This window comes from Leucopleurus acutus (assembly GCF_964270905.1).
Source record: "Leucopleurus acutus genome assembly, chromosome: 4".
Taxonomy (NCBI): Eukaryota; Metazoa; Chordata; class Mammalia; order Artiodactyla; family Delphinidae; genus Leucopleurus; species Leucopleurus acutus.
Genome location: NC_139146.1, coordinates 65,266,815 through 65,284,952, shown reverse-complemented (window position 1 = coordinate 65,284,952; position 18,138 = coordinate 65,266,815). Strand labels below are relative to the sequence as shown.

The 18,138-nt window shown below is 40.5% G+C and overlaps 1 protein-coding gene across 1 annotated transcript in view; it reads left to right on the top strand.

The window, feature by feature from the left end:
- The window catches only part of APBB2 (amyloid beta precursor protein binding family B member 2), a 345,736-nt gene that overhangs the window by 130,207 nt on the left and 197,391 nt on the right, over positions 1 to 18,138 (top strand). Inside the window, exon 6 of the mRNA XM_082838844.1 lies at positions 17,904 to 17,972. Within this exon, the coding sequence (XP_082694970.1) occupies positions 17,954 to 17,972 (19 nt within the window). The 5' untranslated portion in view covers positions 17,904 to 17,953. The remainder of the gene's footprint in view (positions 1 to 17,903; positions 17,973 to 18,138) is intronic.

Sequence of the window (18,138 nt, the reverse complement as noted above, 5' to 3'; positions counted from 1 at the left end):
GGTGTGGTGATCAGCCTCAGACAGTAGGTTGTGCTGGTCTGAGCCAACATGCCAGTCCTGACCCCTGACTTGCGAGCATTCCTTGTAACCAGCATGGCCATGTGAGCTGGTCCTGGTCAGTGGGACCTGAGAATAAGTCCACTGGGATGGGGGTGGGATTTCTGGGACAGAGCTATTGTCCTGATAAAACCTGACAAATGAGCCTGTCAGTACCCTTTGCTGCTTGCCTCTGCTTTCTGCCTCGAATGCTGATGAGATGTGTGAGTGCACAGCAGCCCTTATGTCACCACGAGGTAACAAGCAGAAAGGAAAAGCCAAAGGTATCACGGAGATACCTGCCCTGACATTGTTCCTGTTGAACCAACACTAGCAGCCCTGAGCCTGTCCACTACTTCCAGTTTGTTGCATCCACTCTTCATTAGGTTTCTGACACTTAAAGGTGAGCACAGTGCTAACTGAAGCAAATATGAAGATGCGGTGTTCTAAGTTTCATCCTGTGTGTTGTGATTACCTCATAAATGTCCCTTGATATTCAGTATGACCTTTAGCCTGTGTGAAAACAGTTTCTGAAAAGGAAGTTCTAACTTGTATTAAAAGTTGTTCAGGGCTTCCCTAGTGGCGCAGTGGTTGAGAGTCCGCCTGCCGATGCAGGGGACACGGGTTCGTGCCCCGGTCCGGGAAGATCCCACATGCCGCAGAGCGGCTGGGCCCGTGAGCCATAGCCGCTGAGCCTGCGCGTCCGGAGCCTGTGCTCTGCAGCGGAAGAGGCCACAGCGGTGAGAGGCCCACGTACCGCAAAAAAAAAAAAAAAGTTCACAGTTGAAGATGATGAGTTGTGGCCTTAGAAATATAATTTTTGAAATAGATGAATTCATCTGTGTGAACCTGCTGTAGCAAGTACCACGGAGCCATACTTCATGGCCACTATCTTCCTTATGGCCTTTTGTGTGATGGTCTTAGTCAGTGTTCTGGTGAACTACATCGTGTGTATTTATGGCTTTATAGGAAACTATAATAGTACTAGGGGTAATAGCATAAATAGTCTGATTCTTAAAAATGTGAAGCTCCAACAGGCTTTATTGGATTTCAGGGTAATGGTATTATTAAATTTTCTGCTTCTTTTCAAACTTTCTTATGGCTAAGTTCCACCCTGGTGGTTTCAAGAAATTTGGAGGTCTAGATCTGTATTTTTATGGAAAAAAACTTATCCTGGAATTCTCACTTGCTGAATTGAGGGGTAGGGGAAATAATTTGGATTTGTTTTTGTTTTTACTGTCTTGGTCTTTGGGTATAGCACTCAATGAATTGTTTTCCATGGGGAAAGTAGAAATAGCCCTGGGGTATGCATCATGGAGCTAATATAAAGTAAAAAATGAAATTGTATTCTAAGCTGTTAGGGAAAAAAGGGACTATAAGTCATAGGGTCACCAAATTATAAAGAGAAAGGAATTGTAGACATCATCTAATAAAATCTCACTTTTTTCATAACCTTAGAACTTGGGACTTAAAACAGTCATTCATTTAAAAAATAAAAATACATGTGGTTACCCTATGCACCCTCTTCCTTAATGAAAGATTTTCCCAAAGGAACAAGGAGACATTGTTTGTATAACCCAAGGGCCTTCAGAAGAAAGCTTTATAAGCTGTCTGTGCTGACTGCCTCATTTTACAGATAGGAAACTGAAGCCCGTAGAGGACAAAGGTTATTTCTTTAAGGTGGACCAGAAAGTAGCTCTTGGGCAGGTAGGGGCAGGACCATGAAACCTTCTAGATTTATTAACATCTTCAGGGCCGTGTGCTGGAATTCAGATGGCAGATGGATGACCTTGGGTAGATCAGCGTTTGAGCTCATCCTTGAGTGCTGCTGAGGGTTTGACAGGCACTGGTGGGAGGCAGGGCTTCCCAGGCAGAGCCACCGGTAGGAGCGTGTGAGTGGGACAATTTCAGGCAGTTCAGGAAAGGGTGCAAAGCCCAGTCTGGTGCCCCTTTGGGGTCAGGCGGTAGAGGAAAGGCCTATGTCCATAGAGATTAGGGACAAGTTCAGGCCAGTTCGGGCCAGTGCATGGAGCACCTTGAGAGCCCATCAATGGAGTGGGGATTTTATTTGGTAGCCAGTGAGGTGCTCTTAAAATAATAACGATGATGATGATGGCTAACACTTACACAGCCCAGACTGTATGCCACCACTGTTCTGAATGCTTCACGTGCTCTTGCCTGTTTAATTCCCACAAGCCTTTGATGTAGGTACTCTCATCTCCATTTTACAGTTGAGGAAACTGAGGCACAGTGAGGTTAGATGACTTAACCCAAAGAGATGCTCATAGGACATGATGGAGAAAGAATTCAAACCCAGGACTGGCCCTGGAGTCCCACTTTTAATGGTCTAGAACATGGTCTGGTGGTGATAAAGGTGGTGGATTCTCTTAGGAAGATGGATCTATAGGAGAGTGCAAGAGGATCGAAGTGAGGGCAGAAGGGTGATCAGGAGGTGATGGAAGGCCTCCAGGAGAGTAATAAAAGCTTGGCGTGGAAATGAAGGGAGGAGAATACAGCTGGCAGGAGCTTCTGGGATGGATCAGTGGTGCCAGGTCCCCAACTGCATATGGAGGCCGGGGAGGGACAGAGTCAGAGATAATTGAGACATCGCTTGGATGTCCGCCTCACTGGATTAGGGAAGTTGAGAAGGAGATTTGTTGGGAAGGTGGTGATTTATTTTTAGAGCCCTCTTTTCTCACAGGTTTTTAACCTGGGAAAACTATCTGGGGAAGAAAGCCACGTAAGTGTGTCCTAACAAATTTCTGAGTTTATGGACTCTCCCCAGCTCATCTGTCTTAGCCTGGTGTTGGGCCCACAGTAGGTCTAAATAGTTATTTTTTAGACACTTCGTGATCTTTACAATTCTGAGGCTGCTTGTCCTCTTCCCAGCTTAAGAATATTGGGTGGGGCTTCCCTGGTGGCGCAGTGGCTAAGAATCTGCCTGCCAATGCAGGGGACACGGGTTCGAGCCCTGGTCCGGGAAGATCCCACATGCCACGGAGCAACTAAGCCCGTGCACCACAACTACTGAGCCTGCGCTCTAGGGCCCGTGCTCTGCAACAAGAGAAGCCACTGCAACGAGAAGCCCACGCACCACAACGAAGAGTAGTCCTCGCTCGCCACAACTAGAGAAAGCCCACGCACAGCAACAAAGACCCAATGCAGCCAAAAATAAATAAATAAAATAAATAAATAAATATATTTTTTAAAAGTAGAATATGGGGTGTGAGAGCAGGAGAGGTGACGGGTGTGGTTCTGCATCTGGAGGGCACTGTTTGTTTCAGCTTCCCCAGCAGTGACCCTTGACTTCCACTTTCCTGTCCTCCCTTAGGTCTTAGGTGTTGATGGGAGGGAGATAGAGGAGATGGTGGTGTTCCTTTGTGAGTGGGCATCCGGTGCTGGGAGGAACGCCCTGTTCCGGTGGCGGCCTCTGCCCGCAGGTCAGGGCTGAGAGCAGTGTTCTTCCCTCCTGTCGCCTTTCTGAGAAGGGTGATCCTGGCCTGGCAGGTCTTCTCTGAGGCCTCTAACTTCCGGTCCCAGCTGAAGGACCCAGAAGGGACAGCAGTAGCAAGATTGGTACCTAATATCCTTCTGGGAAAAAAAAAATCCTGAAGTGGATGAGAGAACGTGGCAATTACCGTTTGGGTTTATGTTTCATCACAATATCTGCAGTCTTGGGCATTTTCTTCTCCTCCTTTTCTTCCTCTCCTGCCTCCATCATTCCTTCTCCTTCCATCCTTCTTTTTTTCCCCTCTAATCGGAGGAGTTGCTAATTGGGCAGGGTCAGTAAATGTGATGCACCTATTTTTGTATTTGATTTTGGTTTTACATCTTGATTTCCCAGGGAAAGGTAACCCTGGCAAGTCACATAAGCATTGGTTGCGTGTGGAATTTATGCAGCATGCGCTATTCTGGGTCTGGCTACAAGGGGAAGATGAAGGGACTAGAAGACTGGGCTATCCCTGTCCTCAAGCCGCTTAAAAACCTTGGAAAGACAGGATGCATATGTGGGTTCAAGGCCTGGTCCAGTCACTTGCAAAAAGTCCATGCTTTCTCTCGTCTCTCATCCATAAAATGGGGGAGGTAATGTTTGCGTCAAAGGGGTGTTGTGATGCACAGATGGGACAGCATGTCTGAATACTGAGCACTTCTCTTATCTCCCTGCTCTCATTCAATTAAAAATTTCTGGGTAGTACCTTAGGATGATCCCAGAAATACTAGAGGGAGATGGGGGAATCTAAGTATTGTGTTAAATTGCTTTATGCGTGTTTATTTCATTTCTGCCTAGTGACCATGTTATTGTTATTCTCAAGATGAGAGAACTGAAGTTCAGAGATGTTGAAAACAAACTAGCATCATCACCTGCTGCAGATATGACCTGGAGCGATTATTCAGTGTTTTGTTGCCTGTTACCTCATCTGTAAAATGGGGATAATAATAGTTCCCTCCTCATAGGGTGAATATAAGGATTGAAATGGTTAATATACGTAAGTCTTGAAACACTGCCTGTTAAATAGTCAGTGTGATAAAAGTATTAGAAATTATTGTTATTCAGACAATTTGCAAATCTCTTCTAAGCTGCTGTATGGTGAAATCAGGATTGATTCATATGCATAATGTGTTGAAATGAGATGAAACTATAGTTTCTGAAATGTAGAGTGGATTTGGTTTTCATGGAGAGGGATTGGGGAAGTGATGTTAGAAGCATCAGGAAAAGTCCAAAGGAGAGAGGGGAAAGGATTTCTCTGGCAGAAAAAGAGAGCTCCAGAGATAATTAGGAAGCAGGTCAGAAGGAAAGCTCTGTGTTGCTTTTGTTATGTGCCAGGAGAGAAGCCATTTCCTGATTGCTTGGTTATGACACTCACCTTCTCCTGAAACCGGTAGGTGAGGGATCAATAAACTCTGTAAATGGGATCTTTGGAGTCCCTGCTTCGCCAGCTCCCTCTTTCTTTCCACTTCCTGGAAGAGGCAGTAGAGTAGGATATTAAGCTAAGGATGCTGCAATCAGGAGACCAGGTTTGGAGCCTGAGCCCTGCCGCTTATTAGCTGCCTGATGTTTTGCAAGTTTCTTAATCTCCATATAGCTCCGTGTCCTGCTTGTGAAAGGAGGAGAATAATGGTGCCCACCTCCTAGGGCTTGTAAGATCTGAGAAAGATTGTGCACACTGTGTATGTTTAGCTCAGAGGAAGCCTTCAGCAATTGTTAGTTACCCAGGGCTTAATATTATCCCCGGAGCTTTGGTTAGAAATTCGGGCTCCGTGGGCAAGCCATATGTGGTGACATTTGGGGGCATAGCCTGTTCGGGGTGAATCCCAGCCAAAACCATAAAAGACCCTTGGCTCTTATCACTGTCTCAGTCAAGGATCCGGCATGGAATCTTGAGTCGCTTTTGAGGTATACATTTATCTGCCTCTCCTTTCCCTCAGAAAAGTGTCTTAGAGCTTAGAGGAGAAGTGGACATAGTTTCTTTTTCTGCTGGGTTCAGAATACCTGGACCCTCATTTCCCTTCCTCTGATTTTTAATTCACAACATTACTGCACAGTGGGACTTTTATATTTAGCAGTTGAAACACAATTTCATTATAAACTAATCATTTTGCACTTGTAGTCTTGGTCATGCAGAGATTTTTCTCATTACCTCCTTTGTTCTCACTACCGAGATAGGATAGGGGAATGAATAATGGGCTTCTCTAAGAAATATTAACAGGTGACAAAGTGAACTAGATTCTTCAGAGTCACAAGTCAAGAAGTCAAATCCCATGTGTCCTGACTCCCCATTCCGGTGCTCTTTCCACAAGACCATGGTTCCCCCAGCCTTCCGTCTTGCCTCTGTTAATAGGGCCTGCCGGGTGTTCCATGCTCTCTGTCCGTGGAATGGCTTCGCTTTCTGATGTAGGCATTACCAAATGACCTGTGTCAGCTCTGTGGGGAAACTTGAAATCCTTTCTTCAAAAACTCACGCATTCTACTTCAGATGAAATCATTTTCCTTGGTCAATTTAACAAGATCCTTGCTCTTTCGTTTCCTTTAATTATCTTGTTAAAAAAAAAAAAAAGAACTGGAGAAGACCATTGCTTTATGAGGCAGTTCATCTCTTATGTTTTCTCTGAGAGGTATATTAAAGCCCAGTTAAGCAAATTAAGGCTTCATCTCATTCTTGTTTGCGATTGTTCTGTTCGGTGCTTTGCTATCACTGCCGTCGGCATGTCTCACGTGTATATTTGGAATGTCTTGGAGTATAGATTTATGAAAAGAGGTTATCTTTGTTCCATGCATTACAGGCACTGTGAGCCATTTCCATGTAGCGCCAAACTGTCACAACAGGGTTCTTTGCTTTTTTAATCTCTTCCTCTCACCATGAGAAGTCCTATTAACATGTTTTCTGAGCTGCAGAGTAAAATCTGTCAAATAGAGCAGGGAAAGCAGTTGGGTGGTAGCTGTCTTCCTTTTCACAAACTCTAAACTAGTCTTCCTTAGTAAAACTTAGCCTTATCACCGTTTACCCCAGAGCCTTCATTTATGAATAGGAGACATACGCAGTGCAGGGAGGGGAATGGAATGGGTTGCTTGCTACTTCTTTACCTATTTATTTTAAAAGATATATGGCATGTGTGTATATATATCTTCATGTACACACTTTATTTCTTTCAATTTGAAAATAACTCTTTTGCTCTGAATATGAAAACACTTCATACTCATTATTAAAAAATTTACACAAATCAACATGAAACATTAGAAGACACTTTTCTAAATCCTACTGCACAGAGATTACTGCTGTTAACATTTTGATGAACTTGCCTATTCATACCTTTATGAACTATTTATTAACTTTGCCAGTGTTCTGCACCTACATGAAACTTTATAAAAGTACAGAAAACTAATACGATTAAACCCCATACAGACTTAGTATTAAGAAGAAAAAAAGGGAACACAGTTATATCCTTATAGACAATGAAAACATGCCCAAAAGATATGATTTAAAAAAAAACTAATATATTATTTCAAAAGAGATAATTAAAAATTATCCAAGACATGAAAGAACAGCGTGATCTGAATTAGAAAAATCTCAGACAAGATGACAGAGCTCAAAGAATTAGAAATTAGAAAAAAATCACTTTAGAAATAAATTCTTAGATGGAACACAAAATCAGATAAATACCACAAATACTGCCCTAAGAGAAATTGAGGGTGAAAAGGAGGAAAAAGTTAAAAATTGAAAGGAAATGAAGAAAGAAATAAAATTTGGGAAAAGGTGACAGATATTAAAAATAGGAAAAGAAGATCGAACATACCATAATAGGAAAAGCAAACCAAAGCAAGGGAACAGTACAAATACTATATTTCAAGAACATTTTCCTGAGAAAAAGATTTTAAATGACATTTTTAAAGGGCAAATCATGTATTTTAGGATATCAGCCTAGAACAATCAATGCCACGATGTTTTAGTAAAATTACTGGATTAAAAAGAAGAAAAAGCAAAGTCCTTTGGGCATCTAGAAAAAAAGAGAAAAACAGCAGCAAAAGAATTAGATGGTTCTCAGACTCTTTGAAGAAACCTTTTATATCAGAAGAAAATGGGATAACATATTTAAGGTCCTCGAAGAGAAGAAAATATGAGCCTGTACTTTTTATGCCTAGCAATATTGACTTGCAAATGCGAAGAACACCAACATTGCATTAACATGCAAGAAGTGAGAGGAGGAACTATTGTTCCCATGAACTCTTCTTAAGGTATCTCCTAAAGAGTGAGCTTTAAACAATGAAAATAACTGGAGAGATACAAGATGAGCCCGGACATCTCAAGATAATAGCTAGCAAGGTTGTTATCAAAGATTATTAGGACCGTGTCAAAAGGACTCAGGAGCCAACTTGAAGGGGCATCTACTGGCATGGGGCAATTAGAGCTTCAAAAATAAGAATTCCAAGGATGTTTAAATCTGTGAGGGTTGATGATAAGAAAAACAAATTATCGGTTACCTGAGGTTAATGGATCACCAATTCATTGTCTTAAAAGTGGTCAAGGGGCTTCCCTGGTGGCGCAGTGGTTGAGAGTCCGCCTGCCGATGCAGGGGACACGGGTTCGTGCCCCAGTCCGGGAGGATCCCACATGCCACGGAGCGGCTGGGCCTGTGAGCCATGGCCACTGGGCCTGCGTGTCCGGGGCCTGTGCTCCACAACGGGAGAGGCCGCAGCAGTGAGAGGCCCGCGTACCACCAAAAAAAAAAAAAAAGTGGTCAAGAAAGAACCACGTGTTTACCCTGCCTTTCTTATATGAACAGATCACTGGATAACCATGTAGTAGATGAGGGGAGGCCCTTCCTAAATTTTTTTCCACCCAATAAATGAAAATGAAATGAGAGAATTAGACTATCATTATTTTGCAACCCCCGTTGATTTAATGGATCCGGGCATTGAGCGACAATGGCATCTGACATTAGAAACCCAAGAAAACCAGATATCGTGTGCCTCTTGATGAAAGATCATACAACCAAATGGATTGAATCTCAGTATTTTTCAAGCCTCCTAACCCAGATGCCAATTTGCAGGAAATTCGGAGGGTGGAGGAATGTTAACCTGCACCATGAATATGTAGTCAGCAGAATTCATACTGTGGAAACTCCATAGTTCAAGTGGTCCAGATTCTCTAAGGAATAAATTGTAAGATAAAGAGAAGGATAATGGGGGAGGTAGAGTAAACATAACTTAAAATACATGTCACATTTTTAAAAAAATGGATAAGAATTCACTGTGTTGACCAGAGTTGTAACCTTGGGTAATGATATCATAAAGAAACACAAAGAAGTGAATATGATAAGTTCAAGATAGTTTGTTTACTTTTAGAGGAAAGGAAGAAATTCATGGAGGGCATTTTGAGTTGGCTGGAAAAGTCTGTTTCTTGATCTGGGTGGTAGTTATAAGAGTGGTTTGTTTATAATAATTAATAAACTATTTGTTTTGTGTGATTTTCTCAATCTGTGTTTTATTTTACCATAAAAATAGTTTTAAAAATTTATGGGGCTTCCCTGGTGGCGCAGTGGTTGAGAGTCCGCCTGCCGATGCAGGGGACACGGGTTCGTGTCCCGGTCCGGGAGGATCCCACGTGCCGCGGAGCGGCTGGGCCCGTGAGCCATGGCCGCTGAGCCTGCGCATCCGGAGCCTGTGCTCCACAGCGGGAGAGGACACAACAGTGAGAGGCCCGCGTACCGCTGACACTATACATGCTGCCTTTGTTCCAAGTTTTTATTTTAATTTTCAAACATACAGAAAAGGTGCCAGCACTGGGTATGAAATGCCAGTATACTCATCATACTGTTTTATTGTTAGTTTTTCATTCAATATTTAGTAGAGATCTTTCTATATAACTATAGAAATATCCTCACTTTTAAATAAATGATGCATAGTATTCCATCGTATAAATTAAATCAGTCTTCTATTGATGGACATTTAACTTGTTCCTGGTAGAAATAATGGTGCTTATATGTCCTTATGACAAATTCCTAAAATTTGCTGTCATGGAGTATTCTGATGTGCAGCATGTAAATGGTTGTGTATTGTGAGTGAACAACTGTAGAAACCAAAGATGCAGCCTATATTGATCAAGACAGTGCCATGTAACTGAGGGAGGGCATAAATCTCCAAGAAAAAACTTGATTCCCTGAAGCAGGGTCCTCACATAGCATCATACCTCCCCTGGATCAATTCAGGTTTGATCCCAATGGCTCTTCTATTGTCTCATTTTGGTTGTTGTGGGTATAGTTAGTGTTATCATTTGTCTGTTGCCACAGTAGTGCTACGCAATGAACCACCCCAAAATTTAGTGGCTTAAACGGTAGCCATTAGTTCCTACAGAATGGATGAGTCATTTTTACAGCCTTTGCTAGGTTCACTCATGTGCTTTCAGTCAGCTGCCGGTATAGGTGCAGATCTCTGCAGGGCTCTCTCACATGTCTGATGGTCGGCTGGCTTAGGCTGATCTCAGTGGCCTTGGACAAGAGGACTCAGCTATGCTACCCAAGTCTCCAATATCCTTTCAACAGGCCAGCCTGGGTGTGTTCTCGTGGCGGTGGTACAGATCATATCTTTCTCAGGGGGCTGGAAATGGGCTATGCTTTGCCAGCTTCTGTGCCATCCCACTTGCTAACCTTCAACTGACCAAAGCAAGTGACATAGCAAGGCCAGTCAGTGAGAAGGGACTGCAAAGCGACAGCGCAGACAGCGAGGATACAGAGAAGTTGTTGATTGAGGCCGTTAACGCAGTTCATCCTCCACAGCCATCCAGCAGCAGATTTTAAGTTGGCACTTCTTTTTTCAATTTATTTATTAATTTATTTATTTTTGGCTGTGGTGGGTCTTTGTTGCTGCACGCAGGCTTTCTCTAGTTGCGGTGCATGGGGGCTACTCTTCATTGTGGTGCGCAGGCTTCTCATTGCGGTGGCTTCTCTTGTTGCAGAGCACAGGCTGTAGGCACATGGGCTCAGTAGTTGTGGCTCATGGGCTCTAGAACGTAGGCTCAGTAGTTGTGGCGCACGGGCTTAGTTGCTCCGCGGCATGTGGGATCTTCCCAGACGAGGGCTCGAACCCGTGTCCCCTGCATTGGCAGGAGGATTCTTAACCACTGCGCCACCAGGGAAGTCCTAAGTTGGCACTTCTTAGAAGCATTAAACATTGCTGTTATTTCTAAACTGCAGATGTTATACCTTTGAAATATGAAAAATGGGGATCAAGTATGTTTGTGGGGGGGAGCATAAAAATTTTCTTGTTAAGGGTTATAAAGGGGGGCTTCCCTGGTGACGCAGTGGTTGAGAGTCCACCTGCTGATGCAGGGGACATGGGTTCGTGCCCCGGTCCGGGAGGATCCCATATGCCGCGCGGAGCGGCTGGGCCCGTGAGCCATAGCCGCTGAGCCTGCGCATCCGGAGCCTGTGCACCGCAGCGGGAGAGGCCACAACAGTGAGAGACCCGCGTACCGCAAAAAAAAAAAAAGAGTTATAAAGGTAATTTGTAAATGGAAAATCCTACATTTATTGTTTTGTCTTGAAAATATGTCTTTTCTAGTTGTTGATGTTTTCCCCTGGGATATAGTTCCGGAAACATGGTTTTTCCTGTGTTTATTTTTCTTTGTTCTTGGAGTTGGTTTTGAAATCTGGCTTTGAGAACATTGACTCAAGTAAGATAAAAAGCTAAAATCACAAATCAACCTCTTTAAGTGTTTTTGCTTCAGATATAGACATTAGCGATAGGATTAGTCCCTGTACCTTTATTGCTGCAATTTTTCCCCTCTATTTTAAGTTCTAGAAGTGGTAAATTTAGGCTCTTCCAGAACAGTGATTCTTAACAGCAGATATGCAGCACCCAGATATGCAGATGACAAGAAATTGTACTAGTAATTAAATGTCAAATTTAAAAAAAAATCAAGTTTATTCCCATAGTGTGCAATATTATATGTCACACCTCTCTTCTCCATGGAAAAACAAAATGCTGAGATAAAAATTTGCATATACATATACTTATGAAATACTCTTTATTGTGTATGCATCATAAAATTGCACACACTTCGTTTAATGGAAACTGTGTATTGTGCTAAGGCAATTTAAAGGATTTTTCAAAGTAAGTTTGAGTGTTGTCAAGTTTTGCCTCATTTTCTGACTTTAGAACCCACCTGCAGAGTGAGATACAATTTTACGTACTTGTTCTTTTTTTTTTTTTTTTTAAATGATGGTCTGAACACAGGCTTATGTATTTATTTAGTTTTTGGTTATGCTGGGTCTTCGTTGCTGTGTGCAGTCTTTCTCTTGTTGCGGCGAACGGGGGGAGGCTACTCTTTGTTGCGGTGCACGGGCTTCTCATTGCGGTGGCTTCTCTTGTTGCAGAGCACAGGCTCTAGAGCACAGGCTTCAGTAGCTGTGGCTCGCGGGCTCTAGAGCGCAGGCTCAGTAGTTGTGGCGCATGGGCTTAGTTGCTCCGCGGCATGTGGGATCTTCCCGGACCAGGGCTCGAACCCGTGTCCCCTGCATTGGCAGGCAGATTCTTAGCCACTGCGCCACCAGGGAAGCCCCACCCAATATTCTTAAGCTGGGAAGAGGACAAGCAGCCTCAGAATTGTGAAGATCACAAAGTGTCTAAAAATAACTATTTAGTCCTACTGTGGGCCCAACACCAGGCTAAGGTAGATGAGCTGGGGAGGGTCCATAAACTCAGAAATATGTTAGGACACACTTAACGTGGCTCATTTCCCCAGATAGTTTTCCCAGGTTAAAAACCAGTGAGAAAAGAGGGCTCTCTAAAAATAAGTTCTAGAATCAGGTGGGTATTAGGTTCTCAGTGGCTGAGAGAACTTTATTCTGGAGGCATTTGGATTGGGAGTGATTGTGAACAGAGCAGTGTTTGTCTGGCGTTGTGGAGCTGGGATGGATCTGGGGGGAGGTGTCAGGAGGGATTAAACTGAGGCCATGATAGGAATTATGGAACCAGGTGAAGTACTAAGGGTCTAAAGAGGCGGTGCACAGGACAGAGAGCGAAGTAAATTGAGAGGAATTTGTCAGATATTTTTTTTAACTGTATTTGGGGAAGAGAGGTAAAGTGAAATTCTTTGTCTTATTTTTATTTTATATCTTTTGTTTCTCTGGCATCCTTTAAAAGTACATAGGAAGTTATCATCACAAGATAAAAAAAAGTTTTGTAACTGTGTATGGTGATGGATGTTAACTGGACTTAGTGTGGTGACCATTTTGCAGTATATAAAAATATCAAATCATTATGTTCTACACCTGAAAATATAATTTTATGTCAATTATACCTCAATTTATAAAAATAAGTAAGGCAGTCCTCCTTTCAAGGTATTTACCTCTGTTGGGAAAAAAAATTAAAAATAAAAATTTAATGTTAAGCATAATAATAGAAGTATGTAGAAAGTTTAGTGGTGGGATAATAGTGATTAAACAAGTAGGTATTCAGAGAACATTTTATCAAGGATGCAGTACTTGAGCTGGATCTGAATGGATGAACACTTGTGAGTTTTCATTTATTTTTGGAAAAAAGGAGTTACACACAACTTTAGCTTACTAAGGAGTAATTTCTCATCCTTATAGCCAAAGGATCAGGCAGTGAGAGAAGGAGAAGACACCAGTTTTGCACAAGGTTGCTGAAAGCTGGCTGTGAACCTCCATGGTGGTGGTGGGCAGTGCTCACCCTGCACACTGCTCTCTCTTCCTGCAGACCAGGAGTGGTAACTTGCTTTTACTGGTCCCGGGGTCTGCATTCTCTCTTGTCGTTTTCCTATTCTGCCCACTTTTTAAAAAAAAAATAGTCCTTTAATTAGACCCTCCTCAAAATACGCAATTTGAATGTGTCATCTATTTCCTGTTTGAAGCCTGTTGGGTACAGTGTATAATTACATATTGAAAAAAGGTAAAATACACAATAAAAATAAGGGGAAAATTCTTTTTATTCTAAATTACAAACACAATATCACAAATAAAAAGACCAGTCAGTTACTGAGGCAAATGGAGCACATGAAGGCCTGATTATAGTGAGATTGTATACTCTAGCATTCTTGGTCTGGGCATATCATATTGACAAAAATAAAGGCATTGAGGATTGGAGCGTTATCATATAAAACATTGAACTAATATATATGTATATAATTTTGAATTTTTATATTTACGTCCAATGGGGAAGAAAAGTACATAGCATCTTATACTGAACCAAAATACAAGTGGGCATTCAGTTTACTTGTTCACTTCTTTATTTGTTTACTAGTGCTTTCTGCTTAGGCTGCTCCTCTATGGTCATGTCGGACGTTTATTGAGCTCCAATGGCATTGTCACAAGATGCATAAGCATTATGGATTTTCCTAAATGCGACACATAAAAACACTGCTGGAAGGGAAACCTGTTGCTAGATTGATTCATTTAATTTCATTGTTTGTTTTGAAATCATGATTATATCTCTTTTTTTTTGGCCACGCCCCTAGGCTTGTGGGATCTTAGTTTCCTGACCAGGGATTGAACCCAGGCCCCGGGAGTGAAAGCGCAGAGTCCTAGCCACTGGACCACCAGGGAATTCCCACAGTTATATTCTTAACGTGGAGCTTGTGGTGGCCTACCCTGGGTCTTGGGTGTCTTGGCAACTCAGTATGTGATTTTTATGGAAACAAAGGCACTTCCTCTGAAAGCTGGTATACCTCCTCTAGCTTACAGCCGAGGGAGCATTTGCTTCGCTTTTTCTGGGAAAAGAAGACAGTATTTTGAGTAGGGTAAAGTTTCAGAATCCACCTACATTCCCTAGGTCAGTACTTCTCCAATAGAAATATAATTCAAGCCACATATGTAAGTTGAAATTTTCTAGTACCCACGTTTTAAAAAATGGGTGAAATTAATTTTAACAATGCATCTTATTTAACTCATTATATTCAAAATGTTATCATTTCAACATGTAATCAATGTTTTAAAATTATTGAGATATTTTACATTTATTTTCGTGCAAAGGCTCCAAGATCAGCATGTTTTAACACTCAACTCAGATGTAGAATTTTCACTGGAAATACTTGATCATCAAGTTTAGAGTTGGAACTACTTACCCAAGAAGTTCCAAACTTATTTAAAATGTTTCCCCCAAAGAGTCAAGCATCAGTTTATAAATTTATATTTAAATTAATGACAGTGGTCCCTTGAGCAATACTGGGATTGCTCAGGGATTAAGCATTCCCTCCACATCCCAGGATTCAACCAACCACAGATCATGTAGGACTACAACAGTATTCCTTATTGAAAAATAAATGGGTGTAAGTGGATCAGCTCAATTCAAACCTGCGTTGTTTAAGGGTCAACTGCATACTTAAATAAAATTAAAAACTCACCTTCCAAGTGTTAGTAGCTCCATGTTGCTCTTAGTGGCTACCTGCTATCGAATATTCTTAAAACCATACTTGAGTGCTTTTATACTTTCTCAGGTTATTATTTATGTAGAATTAATGCATGCTGCAAAGTCCTCGGAAACTGTTTTACTACATTACATTTATTCATCAAGGATATAAGCACCTAGGGAAAAATAGTTCTGCATTTTGTGCTTCATCTCCAGGGCTAGGGAGTGCCTTGCGTAGCGTTTAGGTGTTTAATAACCTTATCCTGCTAAATCCTGTTTAGTCTGCAAATTGCAACATAAATTTAACTTTCTCAGGGGAATGTTTCCTGACTCTCCAGGCTCTCTATATCACCTGTTCCTTCATTACATTTTCTCATAGAACTGAATTCTTTTCCTCTAGAACATATATACTTACACACTGATTTGATTAATTATCTGATTAATATCCGTCTCCCCAACTAGTCTATAAATTCCAAAAGAGGGAAGAATGTGTTTTTGTTCACTGAAGTGCTTCGTGCTTCTAGCATAATTCATGGCACGTATGGATTAAATATTGGTCAGATGATAATACTAGCACAGGGCCTTTTTAAAAATGAAGTGATTAGCAGAATGTCCAATTCTTAACTTTACAGAAATCAGAGTTTGTTTTGTGTTGGGGAAAAAAATGAATATTTTATTTTAAGTATAATACAAACTAAGATATGCTAATTTTTGTTCAAGCCTTTTCAAAATACTCCTGTAAAGCCTTTTCTTAGCTTTCTTTCTACTTTATTGGTATTCATTTTCTTGATAGCTATCACCTCATATCTGCTATGCTTATAACTGAAGGTATACTGAAGACAAAAACTGAAAGAAAGGAAAATTGAATTGTGAAATACTTTTAAGGAGTTGAGAAAGATATAGAGCAGAAGCAAAGGTACATAGAGGAAACATCTCTTGCTGTTTCAGGACGGTTTAAATTAAGCCCACCCTTTTAATTATACCAAAGTAATGAGCCTTACCCACAATATGTGAAAATATAATTAAAAAATGTATGGTGGGCCAGTAGACAAGGTTGTCAGGTCATTATCTAAATCATAAGTTGGAAGTAATGCCCATTAAAGGTTACTAGTTTGGAAAGGTTAAATTAGAATTTAGTCTTTGCAAATATAAAGTTTCTCAACTTGAATAATGCTTTAGAAAACCACTAACATTTAACTTTTTTTTTTAACATTTCATGGAAGTATAGTAAGCATACAGAAATGTACACAAAAGGCTACATCTTGATGAATTTTCACATCCAGATCAAGAAGTATATTACCATCACAACATCCCAGAAGCTACTTTCTTGCTTCTTCCCCTTTCCTGCCCTCCAGGGCAAACTATCTTGACATAATAGATAGGTTTTTCCTGTTTTTGTACTTTATATAAATGGAATCATGCAGTGTCCACATTTGAATTAATACAGCGGTTTGTTATTCTAAGTGACATTCCTGATAGCAACTCATTGAAAACAAAGTCTGTTTTCAGTTTTCCTTGTTATGTATCTAATGTGGTAAACTGGCAGTTGACCAGTGTATCTAGTTCTTTATTATTCCTTTAAGACATTTTCTATGTAAATGCAAGTGTGTGTGTGTGTGTATATGCATACACACATATATATATGTATATGCTTTTAAAAATTTTACTCAAATTCGATCATGCATATTATTTACCTTTGTGATGTGTCTTAAGGCCCCTTTTGTATCAGGTCATGTAGATTCGATTCATTTTTTTGTAATGGCAGCACAGTACTCTATTGTATGGCTGCATCGTAGTTTAATGAAGCACTTATCCACTGATGCACAGCTAGGTTGTTACTGATCTTTTGCTTTTAGAACAGTAGAGTCTATGTAATTTTATTTGTAAAATAAATTCTTAGGAAAGGAATTGCTGAGCAGTAGGGTCCATGCGTTTTAAATTTGCTCATATATTTCTAAATGGCTCTCCAAAGAGTGTTACCAGTTTTTACTCCCACCAGCAAGATTTGGAAATTCCTATTTCCAGTGTCCATGCCTTAGATTATGTGTTATCAAGCTTATTAATCTTTGCAGTTAGCTACAGGAAAACTAGTGAGTCATTGTTATTTAAAGTTGCATTTTCTTCAGTTTTGAGTGAGGTTAGTTGTTAGGACTTGTTTCTGTCCTTTGCTCATTTTCCTAGAGGCTTGTTTATATTTTTCTTAATTTCAAAGAGCTCATTCTATATAAAGGGAATTTACCTTTTTATGTCATCTATGGTGTGAACTTTTCTTTTTTTAATTGAAGTATAGTTGATTTACAACGTTGAGTTTCAGGTGTACAGAAAATTGATTCAGTTTTATATATATATATATATATATTCTCTTTCAGATTCTATTCCATTATAGGTTATTTCAAGATATTGAATATAGTTTCCTCTGCTATACAGTAGGTCCCTGTTGGTTACCTGTTTTATATATAGTAGTGTGAATCTGTTAATCCCAAACTCCTAATTTATCCTTCCTCCTACCTTCCCCCTTTGGTAACCATAAGTTTGTTTTCCATGTCGGTGAGTCTAATTCTGTTTTGTAAATGAGTTCATTTGTAATGAATTTTTTTTTCAGTTTGTTTTTTGTCTTCGTTGTGTTTATAGCCTCTGTTTTTTTCTTAACAGAAGGTTTAAATTTTTATGTGGTGAAATTTACCAGTTTTTTTCTTTACTGGCTTCTGAATTGTGTGTTCTTAATGAGAAAAGGCATTGGAAACTTGAGATCGATAGATAGATAACTTAAACTTGGTATGGAAAAAAATCTCAAGAAATGTTTGTGGGAAATGTGGTTAAGCAGGAATTCAAATTTCAGTCAAAAGTGGTTTGGCCAACTATAAGTAAACCAAATTTGGACACTGTCTGCCAAGATTTGCTTAACATTTTTAACAGCTTTTAGAAGAATTTTCAATGCTATGCTTTTTTCCTTTCATGCTTTGTTATTTGGGGTTTTAATTTCTCAAATGATCCCTCTTTTCAGATTTCAGATTATAACCTATTTCCTGCACCATTGCTGACGTCCAGTGACCCATGTCAGAAGTACTTCCAGGTCAGATATACTTTCACATGTTTCAGTGCAGCATACTAGTTGACTATTAAAACTTTAACAAATATATATACTAGATAATTGTTTTGATGTTAAACTTATGATTTACTATAATAACATGTTTTGGCTTTTTTACTGTTTTTCACTAATGTACTAGAAAGGTGGATCT